The sequence below is a fragment of the Leptopilina heterotoma genome, unplaced genomic scaffold (genome assembly GCF_015476425.1).
Source record: "Leptopilina heterotoma isolate Lh14 unplaced genomic scaffold, ASM1547642v1 Lhet_144, whole genome shotgun sequence".
Lineage (NCBI taxonomy): Eukaryota > Metazoa > Arthropoda > Insecta > Hymenoptera > Figitidae > Leptopilina > Leptopilina heterotoma.
Genome location: NW_025110862.1, coordinates 72,275 through 92,688, shown reverse-complemented (window position 1 = coordinate 92,688; position 20,414 = coordinate 72,275). Strand labels below are relative to the sequence as shown.

The following is a 20,414-nucleotide window of genomic DNA, read 5'->3' as shown; positions in this document are numbered from 1 at the left end:
ACCATTCAGTAAATTATTATTATAATTAATTAAAATCTATTTGATTTTATTGCAAAAGAATTTCGAATTTACCGCCTAAAAATCAACAATTCCGATTGGTCGGAATATGACAGGTGAACGCACTCTTTCGGTGTTTGTCGCAACAACTCGAGTTTTCATTTTTCAAACAAAAAAGAACGTTGTGTGTTGTATTTTTGTTTTCCTTTCAAATATTATAACAAATATTTTTTATTGTAAAAAGTAATTTGTAAATTTTGACAAGTATTGTCGTTACTTGTAGACAATTTTTTTTAACTTTCACACACTTTAGATATGTTTTTGTAGTTAAATAAATAACAGTGAGTGAAGTGATAATTATTATAATTGAACACATAACCTCAAACGAGAAAGTTTCTAAATCTACTATTAAAAATAAATATAAATAATAAGTGATAAATAAATGATAAATTTTAGTCACAATTTGAAAAATTTATATTCGATATTTTTTTTATCTAAAAAATGTCTGAGGCGGAGGGCTCAGAATCATTTATTGAACGACAAAGATATGAACTTGCAGCACTTAAGGTATATATTTATTTATGTTTTCTATGCATTTTTTTTTTGTTTTCTTAATGTTTGTCAGTTTAATTGTTAATGTTAACAATAGAATACCAATGTTCTTTTATTTTCAAATGTAAATTTTCTTTATCTTTTGTTTAACAAATTTTTTAAGAAAATAAATGAAATAAATTTAAACTACTTTCAATTACTTTAAAATATTTTTTATTTTTGTAGAAAAAAAATCATTTTTGTTTTATCTGCTTATATATAGAAAAAAAGAGTTTAAAATTAGTGATATTTTTGAGAAATTTTTTCTTTTTAAATGGAAAATATTCGTAAACAAAATGAAAAAATTGGGAAATTAATTAAAATTTTAATTACAGTCGATTTATGGCGATGAACTACAGGATTTGCGAAAAAATAAACACAAAAGAAAATGGCAACCACTGGATATTTTGGTAACATTAACACCCCAAGAAGGAATGTCAGGACCTGCTGAAATTCACGCACAACTCGATTTAAGAATCACCTGCGGCGAACAATATCCTGACAAGTATTTTTGAATTTTAAAAATATATATTTTTTCCGAAAATACATATTTTTGAAATTATTTGAAATTTTATACATAATTTGTTTTTTCTATATAATCAAGTTTTATTTATTATTTATTTCCTGATCAGGAAATTTAGGGAAATGTTAGGTATTTTTATTAAAAGTACTGAAAAAAATTAAATTTTTAGAATTCATAAGAAAATTCTGAATTTTGTTGTCTTTTTTTATTTTCTCATAAATTATAAAATTACCACGAATTCTAATACAAAACCTTCAATTTTTTCTATTTCTGACAATAGTTTCACTTTAAATAACTTAATTCTTAAGGAACTATCATAAAATTGTTACATATAAATTATTTAATGAATAATTTTACTTAAATATTTCTAAATTAATTGAATTTTAATGAATGAGTTTAATTAGAAATTTTAAAGAACTTAGATTTTTGAAAAATTTTAATAATTCAAATTTTTCTTAAATTTAAAAAATTTTTAATATATGTTTAATTAATTATTAAAAATAATGGATTTATAGAAAAATTTTATTTAAAAAGACTAATAAAATTAAATTTTGGAGAAGTAACAATTCAATTATTTTTAAAAGTAATAAAACTCATCGTAAAAATTCAATTTGTTCACAAATTTTCAAAAATTCTCGTCAAAATTTCAACTATGTTTATAAATAATAAAATTCTTCGCCAAAATTCAATTATTTTCAAAAATTTTACCCAATTCAATGGTTCTCAATACATCTACTATTTTAATATAAATTTCCAAAAATATTCAATTATTTAATAAAAATCTACGCAAACATTTCATTATTTTTAAAAATAATAAAATTTTCACAGGAATTCTTTGAAAAATTCAATTATTTTAATACATAACAAAATTCATCACAATAATTCATTTATTTTAAAAAATGTTAAAAAGAATTCTCGTTAAGATTTCAATTACTTTTCATAAATAGCAAAATTCTTTTCCAAAATTCAATTCTTTTCAATGATTTTCAATATTTGAAATTTTATTAAAATTTCCCAAAAGAATTCAATTACCTATTTAAAAAAAATTTTAATAAAATTCATCGCATAATTTCAATTCTTTTTAATACAATTTTAATTGAATTCATGAAGAAATGTAATTATTCTTAAAATTTTTTTTTGATAGAATTCGTCGAAAGAATTCAATTATTAAAAAATTTCTTAATAAAATTCTTTATGAGAATTCAATTTTGAGAAATATTCAATTATTTGCTTTTTATATTTAAAAAAATTGCATTCTCGTAGAATTGTCTAATAAAAATTGAATCAAAAATAAATTTCAGTTAAAATTTTAGATAATAATTGAATATAAAAAGCATTATAACTTGAATTTTTAGAAATAATTCAATTTCGAAAAGGTTTCAAATTCAAATCTTTGGAAATTATTAATTTCTCACAATTTGAATTAATAATTCTATAGAACTTTTTTTTTTTGTAAATTTTAATTTCAATTCTGTTGAAATTACATAGTTGAATTTTTAATTATCTTGATAAATGTTAAAATTCTTCACAGAAATTCAATTATTTTTAGGAATTTTAATAAAATCCTTTGCAAAATTCAATCATTTTCATGAATAACAATATTTATTACAAGTTTATTAAAATTCTTTTCAAAATTTCAATTATTTTCAAAATTTTTTTTTGAATACAATAATTTTCAATATCTACTATTTTAAGAAAATTTCCCAAAAGAATTCTGTTATTTAAAAAAAAATTTGATAAAATCCTACAAAAAATATTCAATTATTGTCATAAATTATAAAAATTTCATAGTAATTCAATTATTTAAAAAACATTTTGAATACATTTTTTTGAAAACAATCAATTATTTAAAAAATTTTTATATAATTCTTCGCAATAATTTCATATTTTCATTGAAAGGTTTCAAATTTAAATCTTTGAAAATTATAAATTTCTCACAATTTGAATTAATAATTCTATAGAACTAATTGTTTTGGAAAATTTTAATGTCAATTTTGTTGAAATTAGTCGTATTTTTAATTATCTTGATAAATAGAAAATAAATTCAATTATTGTCATGAATAATAAAAATTTCACAGTAATTAAATTATTTTAAAAACATTTTGCATATATTTTTTCGAAGACAATCAATTATTTAGAATTCTTTTATAGAATTCTTCGCAATAATTTTTATAAATATTATAATTCTATACAAAGATTCAATTATTTTGATAAATAATAAAATTCTTTTTATGAATTCCGTTATTTTCATGAATAATAAAACTCGTTTCAAAATTTTCCCTGGAAATTAGGGAAAAGTTGGGAAAAAACAAAATTACATTTTTTTTGCCAATCCTGATAATTGAAAATTCTCAAAAAATATATAAATTTTTCAAAAAGTATAGAAAATCAATCCAATTTAAATTAACATTTTTGTTTAAAACTAAAAAGAACATTTTTTTTTCTCAGAGTGCCGCAAATTCAAGTACAACGAAGTCAAGGACTTTCGGACAGTCAAATTGGAATGCTCATATCTGAAGTTGAGGCATTAGCAGGAAAAATTTGCGGTGAAGTTATGATATTTGAATTGACGCAGCACGTGAGAAAATTTCTTTGCGAACACAATAAACCGGGAACACGAAGTTTCTATGAGGAAATGATGTTAACGAAACAGGAGAAAATTAAATACGAAATGGAGGAGAAAAAATTGAAAGAGGACAAAGAACGTCAAGTAATTAAAAGTTTTTCTACATTATATTTAATTTCATTCAAAGCAACGATTTAAATTTTTTTTATCTTAATTTATTTCATTCGATTTTTCATTTCTTTGGACTTTTTGATCAAGACAAAAAATAAGTCCAAAGCGAAACTATTTTTTTACTTTTTTGGATTTCATTTACTTTGGATTTTGGACTTTTTAATTTTTTAATTTCTGGTTTGGACTTCTTGTCCGGATCCCAAAAAAAAAAAAAATTCTTGATAAATAATTGAATTTATTTTGAAATAATTCAATTAAAAACATTCAAAAAATTATTATTAATAAATTGCTTCTTCTTTTTTCTCCCCCAGGTTTTACAAGAGGCAATACAAAAGCGCCAAGAAGCCGTGAGGGCAGAATTAAGAAATCGTCGTGAATCAGCGCGAATGTCGCTCGATAATGAATTATCACGATCGATACCATCGTCGCCGCGTGAACGTGTTCGAACATATTCACGACGTCGTTGTATGAGTACATCGGAATCATCAGAAATTGGTTGCGAGCATCGTGGCACAAAACTCTTGCATTTCGATAATAATAAAAACGAAAGACAAGTACATCGTGGCAAATGTCTCGGACACAGTACAAAGGGCTCTGTTGTATTTGCCGGTCTCGACATGACCACCGGTGAATTACTGGCCATCACCGAATGGACATTAAAATACGCGAGAAGAAAAAATGATGCCGACGATAGTGGAAATAATTTTGAATTATCAAACGATTTACAACAGGGTCTAAAGCAAATTGCCACAATTGAACAGGAATTAAATCATCTTTGTAAATTGCATCACACAAATCTTGTACATTATCTTAATATGAAAACAATGCAGGACGACGATTCTATTGTTATTTATATTTTACAGGAGTTTGTCGTGAGTATTACGAACATTTTCAATTATTTCTTTCTAACTGTGGAAATATTTCCAATTTCTTTTTCTTTTCAACTCTAGAAATTTTTAAAATATTAAAATATTATTTTTCTAACAGTCTTTCTTTAAATTTAAAAGAAAGTTAAGAATTATTTAAACAACTCGTGTAGGAAAAGATATTTTCCAAAAAATTTCCACTCGCCAAGATATTTTTCAAATTTTCAATTAGAATTCTTCAAAAATACGATTACGTTTCAAAATAATTTTTAAAAGTAAAGAAATAAAATTCATTTCAAAGAAATTTGACAAAATTTTCAAGTTTTAATTTTTTAAAATTATTTTTGTAAATACAATTATTTTTAAAAAAATTTAATGACTTTTTTTCAAGAAATAAATTTTTTTTGAAATTTCTAAATTAAATTATTCAAAAACTTATTCTTATTTACTTTTCAACAGGAATTAAAATTTCAAATAATTTCAATTGAAAACCTTTTGAAATTAAATTATTCCCAAAAATTACAACTGTAATTCTTCCAATATTCAATTATTTTCTTGGAATTTACGAATAAAATTATTCAAAACTTTAAGAATTTTTAAAGAGAAATAATCTAATTAATAATTTTTTTAATAATAATTCTTTATTTGTAAATATTTTTAATTTCATTTTTTTAGTTACAAACTTTTTAAATTTCTATTTATTAATTGTAAATATTTTTGTTTTCTTTTTAATTAGAAATACTTTCAATTTCTTTTTTTAATTGAAAATATTTTCAGTTCCTTTTTCTTTTCGATTGTAAATATTTCCAAGTCTTTGTTTTTAATTATATATATTTCCAATTTCTTTTTTTAATCGAAAATATTTTCAGTTACTTTTTCTTTTTGATTGTAAATATTATTTTCAGTTTCTTTTTCGGTTTAAATTCAATATTGTACCTAAGAATTTTTCTTTCGTTTCAGGTTGGAACGACATGTTCATATTTTTTTACAGACAACACTCCAGTCGGTATCGACATGCTTCGTCATTTAGCGACCGGCATTCTTTCGGCACTTCATTATTTACACGAAAATAATGTCGTTCACAAGGATATTCGCGACACAAGTGTCCACATAGATCGTTCCGGAGTTATCAAACTATCGGACTATTCCCTCGATAAAAGGCTCTCGGATGTTTATCAAGCGAGTCGTTTATCGAAAGCAGAAAATGATTTTCCCATCATTCAAGGAAGGAGTGGAAAAAAATTAGATATTTACCGTTTTGGCATTTTGATATTCTCATTAATTAAAGGCTACATCGTTTCGGAAAAGGAATTGGAACTGGAGTCAGTATTACAGGTAATAATTAATTTTTCTTTACAAGCAAAAAGAAAGAAATCTCAGAAAAATAAACCAAAAGAAAAACAAAATTTTGAAAATATAAAAAAAAATATTTTGAAAAATATAAAACAAAATTTTAGAAATAATTTTAATAAATAAATAATTAATTTAATAATTAACAAATTAATTAAAGTAAGAAAAAGAAATAAAATATTTTTGCAGGCCAATTTAAAGGACTTTCTATCGAAATGTCTGATGAAGGACGAACGAAGTCGTTGGTCGACGGATCAATTACTGGAGCATAATTTCATTCGTTCGCCATTGGAGCGAGGTTTATCGTCGCCGGGGAAAAATCGTGACAACGACGATGACGATTCCGATTCAGAGGAGCCTTTGACGGCCGTCAATTTATATCCATCGACATTTGGCACACATTCACGTATTCAAAATGAATTTGCAATATTAAAATGGTTGGGTAAGGGAGCATTTGGCGATGTGCTCAAAGTGAAAAATAAACTCGACGGTTGTATTTATGCGATAAAACGAATTAAATTGAATCCCAAGAATAAGCAATTGAATAGAAAAATTACGCGTGAAGTTAAATTACTCTCACGATTACATCACGAGAATGTTGTACGTTATTATAATTCATGGATAGAGAGTGCGACACTCGAAGATCGTGCATTGTGCTCGGATTCAACTCCTCAGGATACACCATCGAATATGCACAGCGAGGAGGAAAACGCCGATATCGTCGACGTAAGTCTAATAAACTATTAAATTAAGAACGAAATTCTTTTTAATTATTTAAAATAAATTTAAGGGCCTTTAAATGTAAATTCAAATGTGATTGATGATAAAAAATTGCAGCAATTAGGAGTTGCGGAAATTGAGAAATTAGCACCGCCAATTCACGATGTCGAGTGGAATGTTTCATATGAATCAAGAGCGAGTGTTGGTTTAACAGCCGACAGTGAAGAAGACGATTCAGAAGATGATGATTCTAGTGACAGCGATGAAGACTGGGCTTTCATGTAAGTATTTCACGAGGCCTACAACTTTTTTCGACTCTTTTTGAAAAAAAAGGAAAGAAATACTTTAACTACCTAAATAATAACAATATTGTTCATAAACTCATTCATTCAAAATTGAAATTTCATAAAATTTCCAATTGAAACCGTTTGAACTTTGAAGTTAATTTATTTATGAAAATTTTAAAAATAAATTAATAACAATTTTTTTTATAAATTTAAACTTTAAAATTGCTTCTTAATACGAAAATATATTTTTTTTCTTTCAAAAAACAGAATGGGAGTTGGAAGCGTTGAAAATTCATCAGATGGCATTGAATTTGAGAAAGTTGGAACAGCCGACGAAATTGATTCAATTTCGTCGTCAAACATTAAAGAGCCGGAAATAAAGAACGAACAACAACAAAATGAGGATATTTCGAATTTAAAAGAAATTCAATATATGTATATACAAATGGAATTTTGTGAAAAATCAACACTAAGAACGGCGATTGATAATGGCTTACATGAAGACGAGAGTCGTGTTTGGCGATTATTTCGCGAAATTGCTGAAGGTCTCGCCCACATACATCGACAGGGAATGATACACAGAGATTTAAAGCCAGTCAATATTTTTCTTGACAGTAAGGATCATGTGAAAATTGGCGATTTTGGCCTTGCAACTACAAATATTCTCTCGACACTCGTGCAAACTGTCGACAATACTGATCGCGATACACAAATTATCGACAAAGGTACGATGATAAAAAATACAAAATTTTAAAAATTGCCTTTTTTACTTTATTTAGTTTTAGAAAATTATTTTTTAAGAAAAAAAAAAAGAAAAGAATTATCTCTTACAGAAAAAAGAATTGAATTCAATTCTTTTTTCCGTAAGAGATAAGTTTTCTTAAAGTAAATAATGTTTTCCAAAAAGAAATAATTTTTCTTGAGAAAATAATGTTTTCCAAAAAGAAATAATTTTTCTCGAGAAAATAATGTTTTTCATAAAAAATAATTTTACAATTTTTCTCTTTTTTCTTTGAGACTTATCAAATTTTTTCCACGATTTCTAGGTATCAATGGCGATTTGGATGAATTGGGTTCATTAACAGGACAAGTGGGAACGGCTTTGTATGCGGCACCGGAATTAAGTACAAAAGCATCGAAAGCATTTTATAATAAAAAAGTCGACATCTACAGTTTGGGGATAATTTTTTTTGAAATGTGTTACAAACCCCTGGCAACTGGAATGGAACGAGCCAAAGTTTTATTGAATCTTCGCTCGCAGGAAATTATTTTTCCCGATGACATGAACGAAGTCGATATGGAAAACCAAATTCATCTCTTAAGGTTTGGATACTTTTTTAGATTTATGACATTAAAAGCTACTTTTTTCTTTATTTTTAGGGAAAATTTGCATCACTTTAAATTCGCTAATAGTTGAAATAAAAAAAAATTCTAAAAATTGTAATAAAATTCTTTAAAACGATTCAATTATTCATTAAAACTTTTCGAAAATCAATGATTTTCAATACATCTATACAATTTTAATAAAATTCCACAAAAGAATTTTGATAAAATTTTTCGTAAACATTCAATTTTTTTATAAGTAGGTAATACAATTTTCCCAGGAATTAAATTATTAAAAATATTTCATAATTTTTTTCGAAAAAAATCAATTTACAAACTTTTTTATAAAATTCTACCGCAAGAATTCAATTATTTTCCCAGGCAATAACATTTTTCACGAAAATTCAATTATTTATAAAATTTTTAATAAAATTACCAGGCAAAAATATAATTATTTTCGCATAAATAATAAAATGCTTCTCAAGAATTCAATTATTTTTCTAAATAATAAAAATTTCCACGAGAATTCAATTATTTAAAAAAAATTAAATAAAATTCTTCGCAGGAATTCAATTATTTTCATAAATAAAATTATTCTCAGAAATGCAATTATTTTTTTGAAAAATTGATAAATTCTATCCTTAATTCTTAACAATTATACAATTATTTTTATAAATAATAAAATTCATCTCAGAAATTCAATTATTTTTTTTAAAAATTAAAAATTCTTTCCTTAATTCTTCACAATTATTCAATTATTTTCCCAGGTAATAAATTTTTTCAAGAGAATTCAATTATTTTAATAAATAATAAAATTTATTTTTCATAAATGAATTAATAATTCTATAGAACTAATTTTTTTTTGGAGAATTTTAATTTCAATTCTGTTGAAATTAGTTGAATTTTTAATTATCTTGATAAATATCAAAATTCTTTCCAGAAATTCAATTATTTTTAGGAATTTTAATAAAATTCTTTGCAAAATTCAATTATTTTTAAAAATAAGAATATTTATTACAAGAATTTAATTATTTTCAAGCAGTTTATTAAAATTCTTGTCAAAATTTTAATTGAATTCTTCGAAAAATGTAATTATTCTTAAAATTTTTACTAAAATTCGTCGAAAGAATTCAATTTTCAAAAACTGTCAATTATTCCATAAATTATTTATTTTTGTATTTAAAATAATAGAATACTCGTAGAATTTTATAATAAAAGTTGATTTAAAAATTAAAAATGAATTTCATTCAAAATTTTAGGTAATAATTGAATACCTGCTTTTTTTAAATTTTAATTACATTTAAATTTTTACCGTGAAAAATTATTAATTCTTTTTTCTAATTCCTGTGAACAATTTAAATTAAATTTTATTAAATAATTTTATTTGTTTACTTTGAAAAATTATTATTTTTAAATACAATTGTATTTTTTTTAGGATAAACATTTAGAAAATAATTGAATTTTTCAAAAATTTAGAATTAAAGTTCTCAGGAGGATTAGAATAAAAATAAATTTATTTTTCATTGAAATCAGGAAACAGTCAGGGAAATACTGATTCAAATTTTTGTGAATCGACTAAAACTAAAACAATTTTTTTTTTATTCGTTAAAATTAATTTTTAATTGCTACTTTTTTAAACTACTTTTTTCAGTATTAAAACTACTTTTTGATACATTTTTTAAAGTTAATTATTGAGCGTGAAGCCTGTAATTTTCAATTTTTTTCTAATGAAATAATTTCCCATTTTTCAGATGGTTACTAAATCACGATTCAACGCAAAGACCGTCATCACAGGAACTTCTTGCCTCGGATTATCTGCCACCACCGCAATTTGAACAAGCCGAACTTCAAGAGATGTTAAAGCACGCAATTTCCAATAAACAAAGTAAAACCTACAAGGACATTGTCTCATGTTGGTTCTCGCAATACACACCCGCCGAGGACATTACATTCGACATGAATTTAACATCAAAAGCAATTGTCAATTCCCTCGTACCACGAATTCAATTAATTCAAGAGAACGTCAAATCAAAGGTGCTGAAAATTTTCACAAAACACGGAGGAATCTGTTTAGCGTCACCATTTCTAATGCCAAATTCCGCCTGCACCCAAAGCTACACTGAATCTTGCGTTAAGGTTGCGACAAAAAGCGGAAATATCGTTTCCCTGCCTTACGATATTCGTGTTCCATTTGCAAGATACGTGGTGAAAAATAATGTCCATCGATTAAAAAGGTTCGCGATTGAACGAGTTTTTCGTGAAACGAAGGTATGAAAAAAGGGGAAAAATTTCTTTCCGCAAAGAAATTGTCGACTAAATTTCTTTCCTAATTTTCAGATTCACGGTCTACATCCTCGCGAACTTTACGAATGTGCATTCGATGTTATTAGTCCAATAGCAAATAATCTGATGGAGGAGGCCGAAATGATATCAATTGTTTGGGAAATAACAGCGGAAATTCTCGAATTAAATGACAAAAATTTCACCGTTCGCCTCAATCATACTTCATTATTGCAAGCGGTTTTAATGTACTGCGGCATCGAGGAGGAGAAGTATCAAGATATTTACACGATCCTCGGCGATGCGCGAACTGGAAAAATTTCCAGGTTTCAAGTGAAGACACATTTCATCAGTTTGTGCCTCACTGATCAGGCGATGGAGACTTTGTTTCAAATTTTCGAGACGGAGAGTACGGTGGATAAGATTGCTGGGATTTTGAAAAATATCACAAGGCGGAAGGGCGACGCGGCTAATTTGGCACGAGAGGGACTCGGTGAAATTGAAACCGTTATTGAAAATGTCGAAACCCTCGGGGTAAAGGTACGTCTTTTCGAATTTAAGAAAAACATTATTTGTTTAATTTAATTTTTTTTTTAAATAATTGAATTCTTTTGAAATATTTTATTAAAATTCTAGATATTGAAAATCATTGAATTAAGGAAAATTTTTCTGAAAATATTTGAATTCAAAAAAAGAATTTTATTACCTATTGAAATAATTGAATTTCTGGTAAATTTTTATTGTTTATGACAATAATTGAAAATTTTTCGTAGAATTCTATCAAAATATTTTCTAAATTATTGAATTCTTTTGGGAAATTTTATTAAAATAGTAGATATTGATTATTGAACGTTGTTAAATTGAGAAAAAATTTTGAAAATTGAAATTTTGACAGGAATTCTATTAAAATTTTTTGAAAATAAATGAATTTTTCTGATGGATTTTTTTATGTATTAAAAATTTTTAATAATTGAAATTTTAATAAGATTATTAAAATTTTTTGAAAATGATTGAATTTTGTAAGAGAATTTTACAATTAACATAAAAGATAATTGAAATCTTGACGAAAATTTAAAAAAATTTTTGAATTTTGTATAGAATTTTATGAAAATTTTTAGAAATAATTGAATTTAGCCGAAAAATATTGCTATTTATAAAAGTCATTGAATTTTTATAGAAATTTTCTTAAAATGTTTGGAAAATAATTGGAATTTTGGCGAAGAAGTTTATTGTTTATAAAGACAATTGAAATCTTGATTCTTGACAACAATTTTTTTTAACTGACTGATCAACACTTTTAACATCTTTTATTAAATTTTTGTTAACATTTTTGAAAATAAATGAATTCTTGTGATTTAATTTATAGTGCCTATAATGGTTTACCTTTGACTGTATTTTTTTGGTTCAGATAAAAAAATAAATAATAATAAAACTATTTTCTAAATTTCCAGTGGCCAATCACAGTCGTTCCTCTCCTGGTGCACAACATTGAACAGCACAGTGGAATAATCTATCAAATAATATCGCGCGAATCAAAGCGTCATAGACGTAAATGCGGTCAGGATGTAATCGCCGCTGGCGGACGATATGACAAATTACTATCAACTTTCCATCAAGTTTTACAAAGTACATCGCGAGGTGGCGACGATTTACAACAATTTGGCGTCGGTATAAGTATATCCCTCGACAAATTAATTTCCATTGTCGATGAATTATCGCAAAATCAAGAGACACGTAACGAGAGTAAATCCGCCAACGATATTGTCGTGTGTTGCGTTGGCGGTGAACCGATAAGACGACGAGAACAAGCCGAAGTACTCAGGGAATTATGGTCATTGGATTATCGTGTAAATTCGCAGAATTTCACCAGTGTCGAGGAGGTATTCGACTATTGTCTCGAGTACACGATCGATCATGTGATTATGCTAAAAAGCGGCGAGAAGGGAATTCTAATGGTTCACACATGGGAGAAGGATCGTTTTCTCGAGAGGAAAATTAATATCAACGAACTCACCGATTATCTTCAAAAACAAATGGAAATCTCCTCACCATCGCTAAATCGTTCCGATAGTAAAACAAATACAAACAATGAAGTCTCCAATTACGTTTCGCCGAATGTTAACATTAATTTTTTGTTTCACGAAAAGGACAAATTATTATCCGGAATTGCAAAAAGAAGTTGCAAGAATTATATTCTCACGCAAATGTCACCGCTTTTGCAAAGGATACCAAAAGTAAGCTAATTATTTTTTTTTATTTTCAATTCGATATTTTTTAATTAATGTTTTTCAATTAATATTTTTACATTTCCAGATAACTGTTCAAGTGTTTGTCGTCTCTCTCGAAATGTCTATAGTTCGCTCAATCACAAGTTACGTGGAAATAGACGAAGACGAGAATCTCTACAACAAAAGTATTCAAACCGTGATAGACTTGTAAGTATTCAAAAGTACAATAAAAAATAAAAATACAATTTTATATTAATAATCGTTGTCTTCCGGTAAAATCGGTTCGCAGTTTGAAGTTAGTTGCTGTTTGCTTTTTTTTCCCAACTTTTATAATAATTTTTCTTTTTAGATATTCTCAATTTTAAAATTAATGTCATGAAAATCATTGAATTCTTGCAAAGTATTTATAAAAAAAATTTAAAATAGGGCATTTCCACGAAAAAGCAACAATTCAAATAATAAAAATTCATCAAAAATTCGAAAATCCGAATTTCTTAAAATTCAACATTTTTTCTTCTTTTAGATCGCATTTAGCTTCACTATTTTTGTGCTCTTCAAAAATACTTTACTTATTTAATAGTCTTCAATCTTTGGTAAAAAATCTAAAATTATCAAAAAATCAAAAAAATTCAAAAAACTGAATTTCTTAAAATTCAACATTTTTTCTTCTTTTAGATTGCATTCAGCTTCACTATTTTTGTGCTCTTGAAAAATACTTTACTTATTTAAAAGTCTCCAATCTTTGGTACATAATCAAAAATTATTAAAAATTATTAAAAATTATCAAAAATTCGAAAATCCGAATTTCTTAAAATTCAACATTTTTTCTTCTTTTAGATCGCATTTAGCTTCACTATTTTTGTGCTCTTCAAAAATACTTTACTTATTTAATAGTCTTCAATCTTTGGTAAAAAATCAAAAATTATCAAAAAATCAAAAAAATTAAAAAAACTGAATTTCTTAAAATTCAACATTTTTTCTTCTTTTAGATCGCATTTAGCTTCACTATTTTTGTGCTCTTGAAAAATACTTTACTTATTTAAAAGTCTCCACTCTTTGGTAAAAAATCTAAAATTATCAAAAAATTCAAAAAACTGAATTTCTTAAAATTCAACATTTTTTCTTCTTTTAGATTGCATTTAGCTTCACTATTTTTGTGCTCTTGAAAAATACTTTACTTATTTAAAAGTCTCCAATCTTTGGTAAAAAATCAAAAATTATTAAAAAATCAAAAAAATTCAAAACACTGAATTTCTTAAAATTCAACATTTTTTCTTCTTTTAGATTGCATTTAGCTTCACTATTTTTGTGCTCTTGAAAAATACTTTACTTATTTAATAGTCTTCAATCTTTGGTAAAAAATCTAAAATTATCAAAAAATCAAAAAAATTCAAAAATCCGAATTTCTTAAAATTCAACATTTTTTCTTCTTTTAGATCGCATTTAGCTTCACTATTTTTGTGCTCTTCAAAAATACTTTACTTATTTAATAGTCTTCAATCTTTGGTAAAAAATCAAAAATGATCAAAAAATCAAAAAAATTAAAAAAAACTGAATTTCTTAAAATTCAACATTTTTTCTTCTTTTAGATTGCATTTAGCTTCACTATTTTTGTGCTCTTGAAAAATACTTTACTTATTTAAAAGTCTCCACTCTTTGATAAAAAATCAAAAATTATTAAAAAATCAAAAAAATTCAAAAAACTGAATTTCTTAAAATTCAACATTTTTTCTTCTTTTAGATTGCATTTAGCTTCACTATTTTTGTGCTCTTGAAAAATACTTTACTTATTTAATAGTCTTCAATCTTTGGTAAAAAATCTAAAATTATCAAAAAATCAAAAAAATTTAAAAAACTGAATTTCCTAAAATTCAACATTTTTTATTCTTTTAGATTGCATTTAGCTTCACTATTTTTGTGCTCTTGAAAAATACTTTACTTATTTAAAAGTCTCCACTCTTTGATAAAAAATCAAAAATCATTAAAAATTATCAAAAATTCGAAAATCCGAATTTCTTAAAATTCAACATTTTTTCTTCTTTTAGATTGCATTTAGCTTCACTATTTTTGTGCTCTTGAAAAATACTTTACTTATTTAATAGTCTTCAATCTTTGGTAAAAAATCTAAAATTATCAAAAAATCAAAAAATTCAAAAAACTGAATTTCCTAAAATTCAACATTTTTTATTCTTTTAGATTGCATTTAGCTTCACTATTTTTGTGCTCTTGAAAAATACTTTACTTATTTAAAAGTCTCCACTCTTTGATAAAAAATCAAAAATCATTAAAAATTATCAAAAATTCAAAAATCCGAATTTCTTAAAATTCAACATTTTTTCTTCTTTTAGATTGCATTTAGCTTCACTATTTTTGTGCTCTTGAAAAATACTTTACTTATTTAAAAGTCTCCGCTCTTTGATAAAAAATCAAAAATTATCAAAAAATCAAAAAAATTAAAAAATCCGAATTTCTTAAAATTCAACATTTTTTCTTCTTTTAGATCGCATTTAGCTTCACTATTTTTGTCCTCTTGAAAAATACTTTACTTATTTAAAAGTCTCCAATCTTTGGTAAAAAATCAAAAATTATTAAAAATTATCAAAACTTCGAAAATCCGAATTTCTTAAAATTCAACATTTTTTCTTCTTTTAGATCGCATTTAGCTTCACTATTTTTGTGCTCTTGAAAAATACTTTACTTATTTAAAAGTCTCCACTCTTTGGTAAAAAATCTAAAATTATCAAAAAATTCAAAAAACTGAATTTCTTAAAATTCAACATTTTTTCTTCTTTTAGATTGCATTTAGCTTCACTATTTTTGTGCTCTTGAAAAATACTTTACTTATTTAAAATTCACCGCTCTTTGATAAAAAATCAAAAATTATCAAAAAATCAAAAAAATTAAAAAAACTGAATTTCTTAAAATTCAACATTTTTTCTTCTTTTAGATTGCATTTAGCTTCACTATTTTTGTGCTCTTGAAAAATACTTTACTTATTTAAAAGTCTTCACTCTTTGGTAAAAAATCTAAAATTATCAAAAAATTCAAAAAACTGAATTTCTTAAAATTCAACATTTTTTCTTCTGTTTTATTTAAGAACAATTGAATTGTTTAGTAAAATTTTATTACAATTTTTAAAAATAATTGAACCTGTTAGAAAAATGTTACTAAAATTATCTTGAATATATAATTGAATTTTTTCCTAGAAATTTTATTACACTTGTATTGAAAATAATTGAATTCCTTCGAAACATTTTTGTATTTATGAAAATAATTGAATTCTCGCGAAGAATTCTATTAAAATTATTTAAAATCCTAATTAAATACTTTTGAAGAATTTATTTGCATTTTTAAAAAAATAATGGAGTTTCTTTAATAATTTTAATTGAAAATTTTGATGAATTTATGAAGAAGAATTTTATTAATATTGTATTGAAAATAATTGAATTCCTGAGCAGAATTGTATTATTTATGAAAAATAATAATTTAATCCTTGTAAAGAATTTTACTATTTATAAAAATAATTGAATTCTTCCGAAGAATTTATTAAAATTTTAGGAAAGAATAGAATTTTATGTAAATATTTGACAATAATTAAATTCTTCCGAGAAAATTCTATTAAAATTGTTTTGAAAATAATTGATTTTCTGCAAAGAATTTTTCTATTTATAAAAATAATTGAATTCTTTTGAAAAATTTTATAATGAATTAAAAAAAAGAATTATAATTGAATTTTTGCAAAAAATTTTACTATTTATAAAAATTATTGAATTCTTTCGAAGAATTTTACTATTTATAAAAATAATTGAATTCTTCCGAAGAATTTATTAAAATTTTAGAAAATAAATGAATTTTATGTAAATATTTGACAATAATTAAATTCTTTCGAGGAAATTATATTCAAAATTGTTTGGAAAATAATTGAATTTCTGCAAAGAATTTTTCTATTTATAAAAATAATTGAATTCTTTTGAAAAATTTTATAATGAATTAAGAAAAAAAGAATTATAATTGAATTTTTGCAAAAAATTTTACTATTTATAAAAATAATTGAATTCTTGCGAAGAATTATATTAAAATTTTTGCGAATAAAAACAGTAATTATTAATTTTGTTATTTCAGATTTCCTCGCCAAAAGGAATACTTGAAGCAAATCTGCGAGGAAATACGGGAGGTCCGAAATGAAAAGAATCGTCCCGCAATTGTTTTGTACAGTTACACTGATAGACGGTACGCGACATTGATATAGTAATTATTGTTAAACAGAGAAAAACGTCTAATAGAATTTAATAAAACAAGGAAAGATTATTACTTTTATTTTTTACAATCTTTATAAATATGTATATTTCTCACAAACTATGTAATTTGAAAAAATAGTGTACATATTGTACTGTTGAATTACAAAAGACTGATATTTTACAGGACAATCTATGTCCAATTTTGTTTTTTTTTTTTTCAATTTACATTTTGAAACATTAATGTACATAAACCTGTTTTTCGACTTATAAAAGTTGGACACAAATACACAAAGTTCATTGTATGAAATAATTTAGAAAATTATATTTATGTAAATTTAATTGACAATGTTAAAAAAAAGTCAAGAAAAATTCTTATTTTTAAAGAATAGTTTTTTATAAACTGTTTTTACAATTAATGTTGTTCTTATTTATTACATGCCTTTTTCATTCTTTTTCCCATTATTTTAACGATTTTAACAATTATTCATTTATTTTCATAACTTAGAGGTTATGTGTCAAACAATTATATTTATATTTTGCTATTAATTTAAATGTTAACCAATCACAGACCTGAATCATTTTTTCTGACCAATATGGCCGCAGTACTGATTAGTTCCATGCTCCTACTCTGCTAGTGCGAACACGAGACTGGCGTTCGTTGCTGGGAGCCTGGCGTTTATATACCAGTTTCGTAGGGCAGGGTGGGGAGTCGCATGCGATTGGCTGACGCGAGAGCAAAAAGCGGGGAAGCCCATCTTTTGCCTTATTTACAATAACGGTTGCAAAATTGTCTTTCAAAATCAATAAAAAAAAAGAAAAACTATATTTTTTCAATATACATTCGACTTTACTAAGAATTTATTATTTTGAAAAGAAGACAATTATTTATATTATTTACAACTTGCAGTTTCTATAAGTACAGATACTATAATTTAAAAACTACAAATTTACATAATTATTGATTCGAATAAATAGTAAGAAGCCAAACAAAAAATTCCTTCTCAAACACTTTTCCTTCTTTACCCACCGATAGAAAAAGTTGAACACTAAATACTTTCATTCGAATAAACAGAGCTATAACTAGGGTGGAGCCATTGCTTAAGGCGTAACAGCGTGAATTTATAAGGTAAACAAATTAAATAATATTAATTTAATAAAGAATATTAATACTGAATTTTTCAGAAAGATAAAAATTAAAATAATGTGGTACATGTTTTGTCTACAATTATTACTTTCCGCTTGGGCGTTGCAAGCAACTAACAGGAAAGTAAACTGGATGCAAGATCTTCATCAGTACTTGGAACAAGATTTTCATGCATTCCAAACGATAATTCTGATCGATCATGAAACGAACATCACTAATGATATGGAAGAAATTTTACAAACCATGATCACAAAAGGTCCATCGAAAATAATTAACATTCGCCAAACGAAAGTAGAACATGTTCGGACATCTATTGCTTCTAGAAGTATTCAACTAACTACTCAGTTTTTAATAATTCTTTCCGACGCCGCAACAGATCCAAAAGAACCTTTAAAATATCTACTGCAAATATCCAGAGGCGCAACGCATCCTCGCTGTTTGCTGATTCATCAACAAGAAAACATTCAGTACAAAAAATTATTTCACTTTGCCTGGTCGGAAAAAATTGTAGACCTCACGATTCTGGAACTGATTGTTAATTCCACAGGGGAATATTCAAATTTTCTCGAGCATTCGGATACTTTCATGATGGTACATCATTTCAATCCGTTTAACGACAGCTACACCAGAAAACAATTTGCCTTAGGAGAAATAATTTTTCCTGATAAATTAAAAGATCTCAAGGGTTATGAGATGAAGGCAATAACACTTTTCAGTCCCTATTGGGTGACAATCGATAACAGTTCTGGGCATGAAACTCCAATTTCCGGTGTCAAACTAAACATTCGTCGTGTTTTACAAGAACTGCAAAATTTCACAGTTAAAGAAATAAGGTATCCTGGAGAAGCAATAGGCAATGCTTCATGTCAAAGGAATAAATCGACTGGAATGATTAATAGACTCTACCATGGTCAATTTCACTTATTCACCAATCCCTTGATAATTCCAACAGGTTGTAATGAGTACGCCAATATGTTTGCGTTCGAAAATGAAAATTACCAATTAATGCTAGTCGTACCAGTAACAAGAAGCAGTGATAAATTACTATTATTCTCCTTAACATCACTTTCCATGGGATTAACAATTTTATGTCTGATAATTTTCATTCGCCTCTACGTCCAACTTCTTGGGCTCGACAGAGAATTTTGGCATGTTTTCAACATCTTTCAAATGCTCTTGGGAATCGCAAATCCACGGGATGTGAAACAAATTTACGACCGAATTCTAGTTCCATTTGTCATATTTGGTTTTATGATAGTATCATCCGAAGTATATTCACTTCTCACGGAAATTGAGATTCTAGTGAAGTCGGAGAAATTGATGACAACATTAATGGAGGTAAATGAATCGCAGATCATACCGGTGGTTTATGAAACTGATAGGGATGCAGGTTCGGCTCTGGATCAGGGTAGTGTCATAAAGGATTTATTGAAAAAGGCGAAAATTTTACCTGGTAATTCTGATTATTGCGATGCTAAATTACTTAAACCTGGAAATGTGACGTGTATCTTTAAGGAAATTGATGCAATTGAAATGGTGGCTCAACTCATGACAGAAGAGGGTTATGCAAGATTTAAAGTTTTACCGGAGGTATTTATGGAGACGCCGAATTAAATCATGATGGAACCAAATTTTCCCAGTGCTTTTCGATTCGAGAGGAATATTTATCGCATTACACAGGCGGGTCTCAGTATAAAATGGATAAGAGACTTTTTCCTTAAAGTACCGATTAGAAATTCGGAAATCAGTCTTATGCAAGATCAAAGTACGTTGTTGTTGGTATTACTCTGGATCATTTTAGTTGGCCTTGCTCTTTCTGCAATTGCATTTCTTTGCGAACTGATAATTGGATTTATAAATAAACCCTCGATCATAATTCTTTAATTAAAGGTAAACTCATAAACTGATGTCTTGAAGTTGTCTCTTGACAAGATGTCTCCTAAGAAAACTAATTTTGACACCGCAAAGAACCAATAATTACCACAAGGATCAATGACGAAACCGTTACTTAAAACCTCAGATAAAAGCGAAATATACATTACCAATTAGAAATAACAAAAAGAATGTAATTTTCAAACTTGAATCTGGTTGCCGTATCTATTGTTGGAGTAAACCATACACGTTCGGCCT

General features: G+C 25.9%; 1 protein-coding gene across 1 annotated transcript; it reads left to right on the top strand.

Moving 5' to 3' along the window:
- Window positions 1-242: 242 nt before the first annotated feature.
- On the top strand, window positions 243-17,556 carry LOC122498270 (eIF-2-alpha kinase GCN2). The gene is made up of 14 exons (XM_043605940.1): window positions 243-564; window positions 924-1,093; window positions 3,560-3,821; window positions 4,160-4,720; window positions 5,675-6,049; window positions 6,254-6,790; window positions 6,902-7,065; window positions 7,339-7,796; window positions 8,118-8,394; window positions 10,146-10,662; window positions 10,732-11,214; window positions 12,126-12,908; window positions 12,988-13,109; window positions 17,025-17,556. Exons 1-14 carry the CDS (start codon window positions 499-501, stop codon window positions 17,149-17,151), a joined length of 4,902 nt encoding a protein of 1,633 aa, XP_043461875.1. The 5' UTR covers window positions 243-498; the 3' UTR covers window positions 17,152-17,556.
- Window positions 17,557-20,414: the final 2,858 nt, after the last annotated feature.

What these genes read in the sequence shown, in the direction of transcription:
- LOC122498270 (XM_043605940.1), top strand. Translation starts at nt 499, where the DNA reads ATGTCTGAGGCGGAGGGCTCAGAATCATTTATTGAACGACAAAGATAT. An exon ending in TCGAAACCCTCGGGGTAAAG is followed by an intron (nt 11,215 to 12,125) that starts GTACGTCTTTTC and finishes CTAAATTTCCAG; the next exon opens with TGGCCAATCACAGTCGTTCC. An exon ending in TTTTGCAAAGGATACCAAAA is followed by an intron (nt 12,909 to 12,987) that starts GTAAGCTAATTA and finishes TTACATTTCCAG; the next exon opens with ATAACTGTTCAAGTGTTTGT.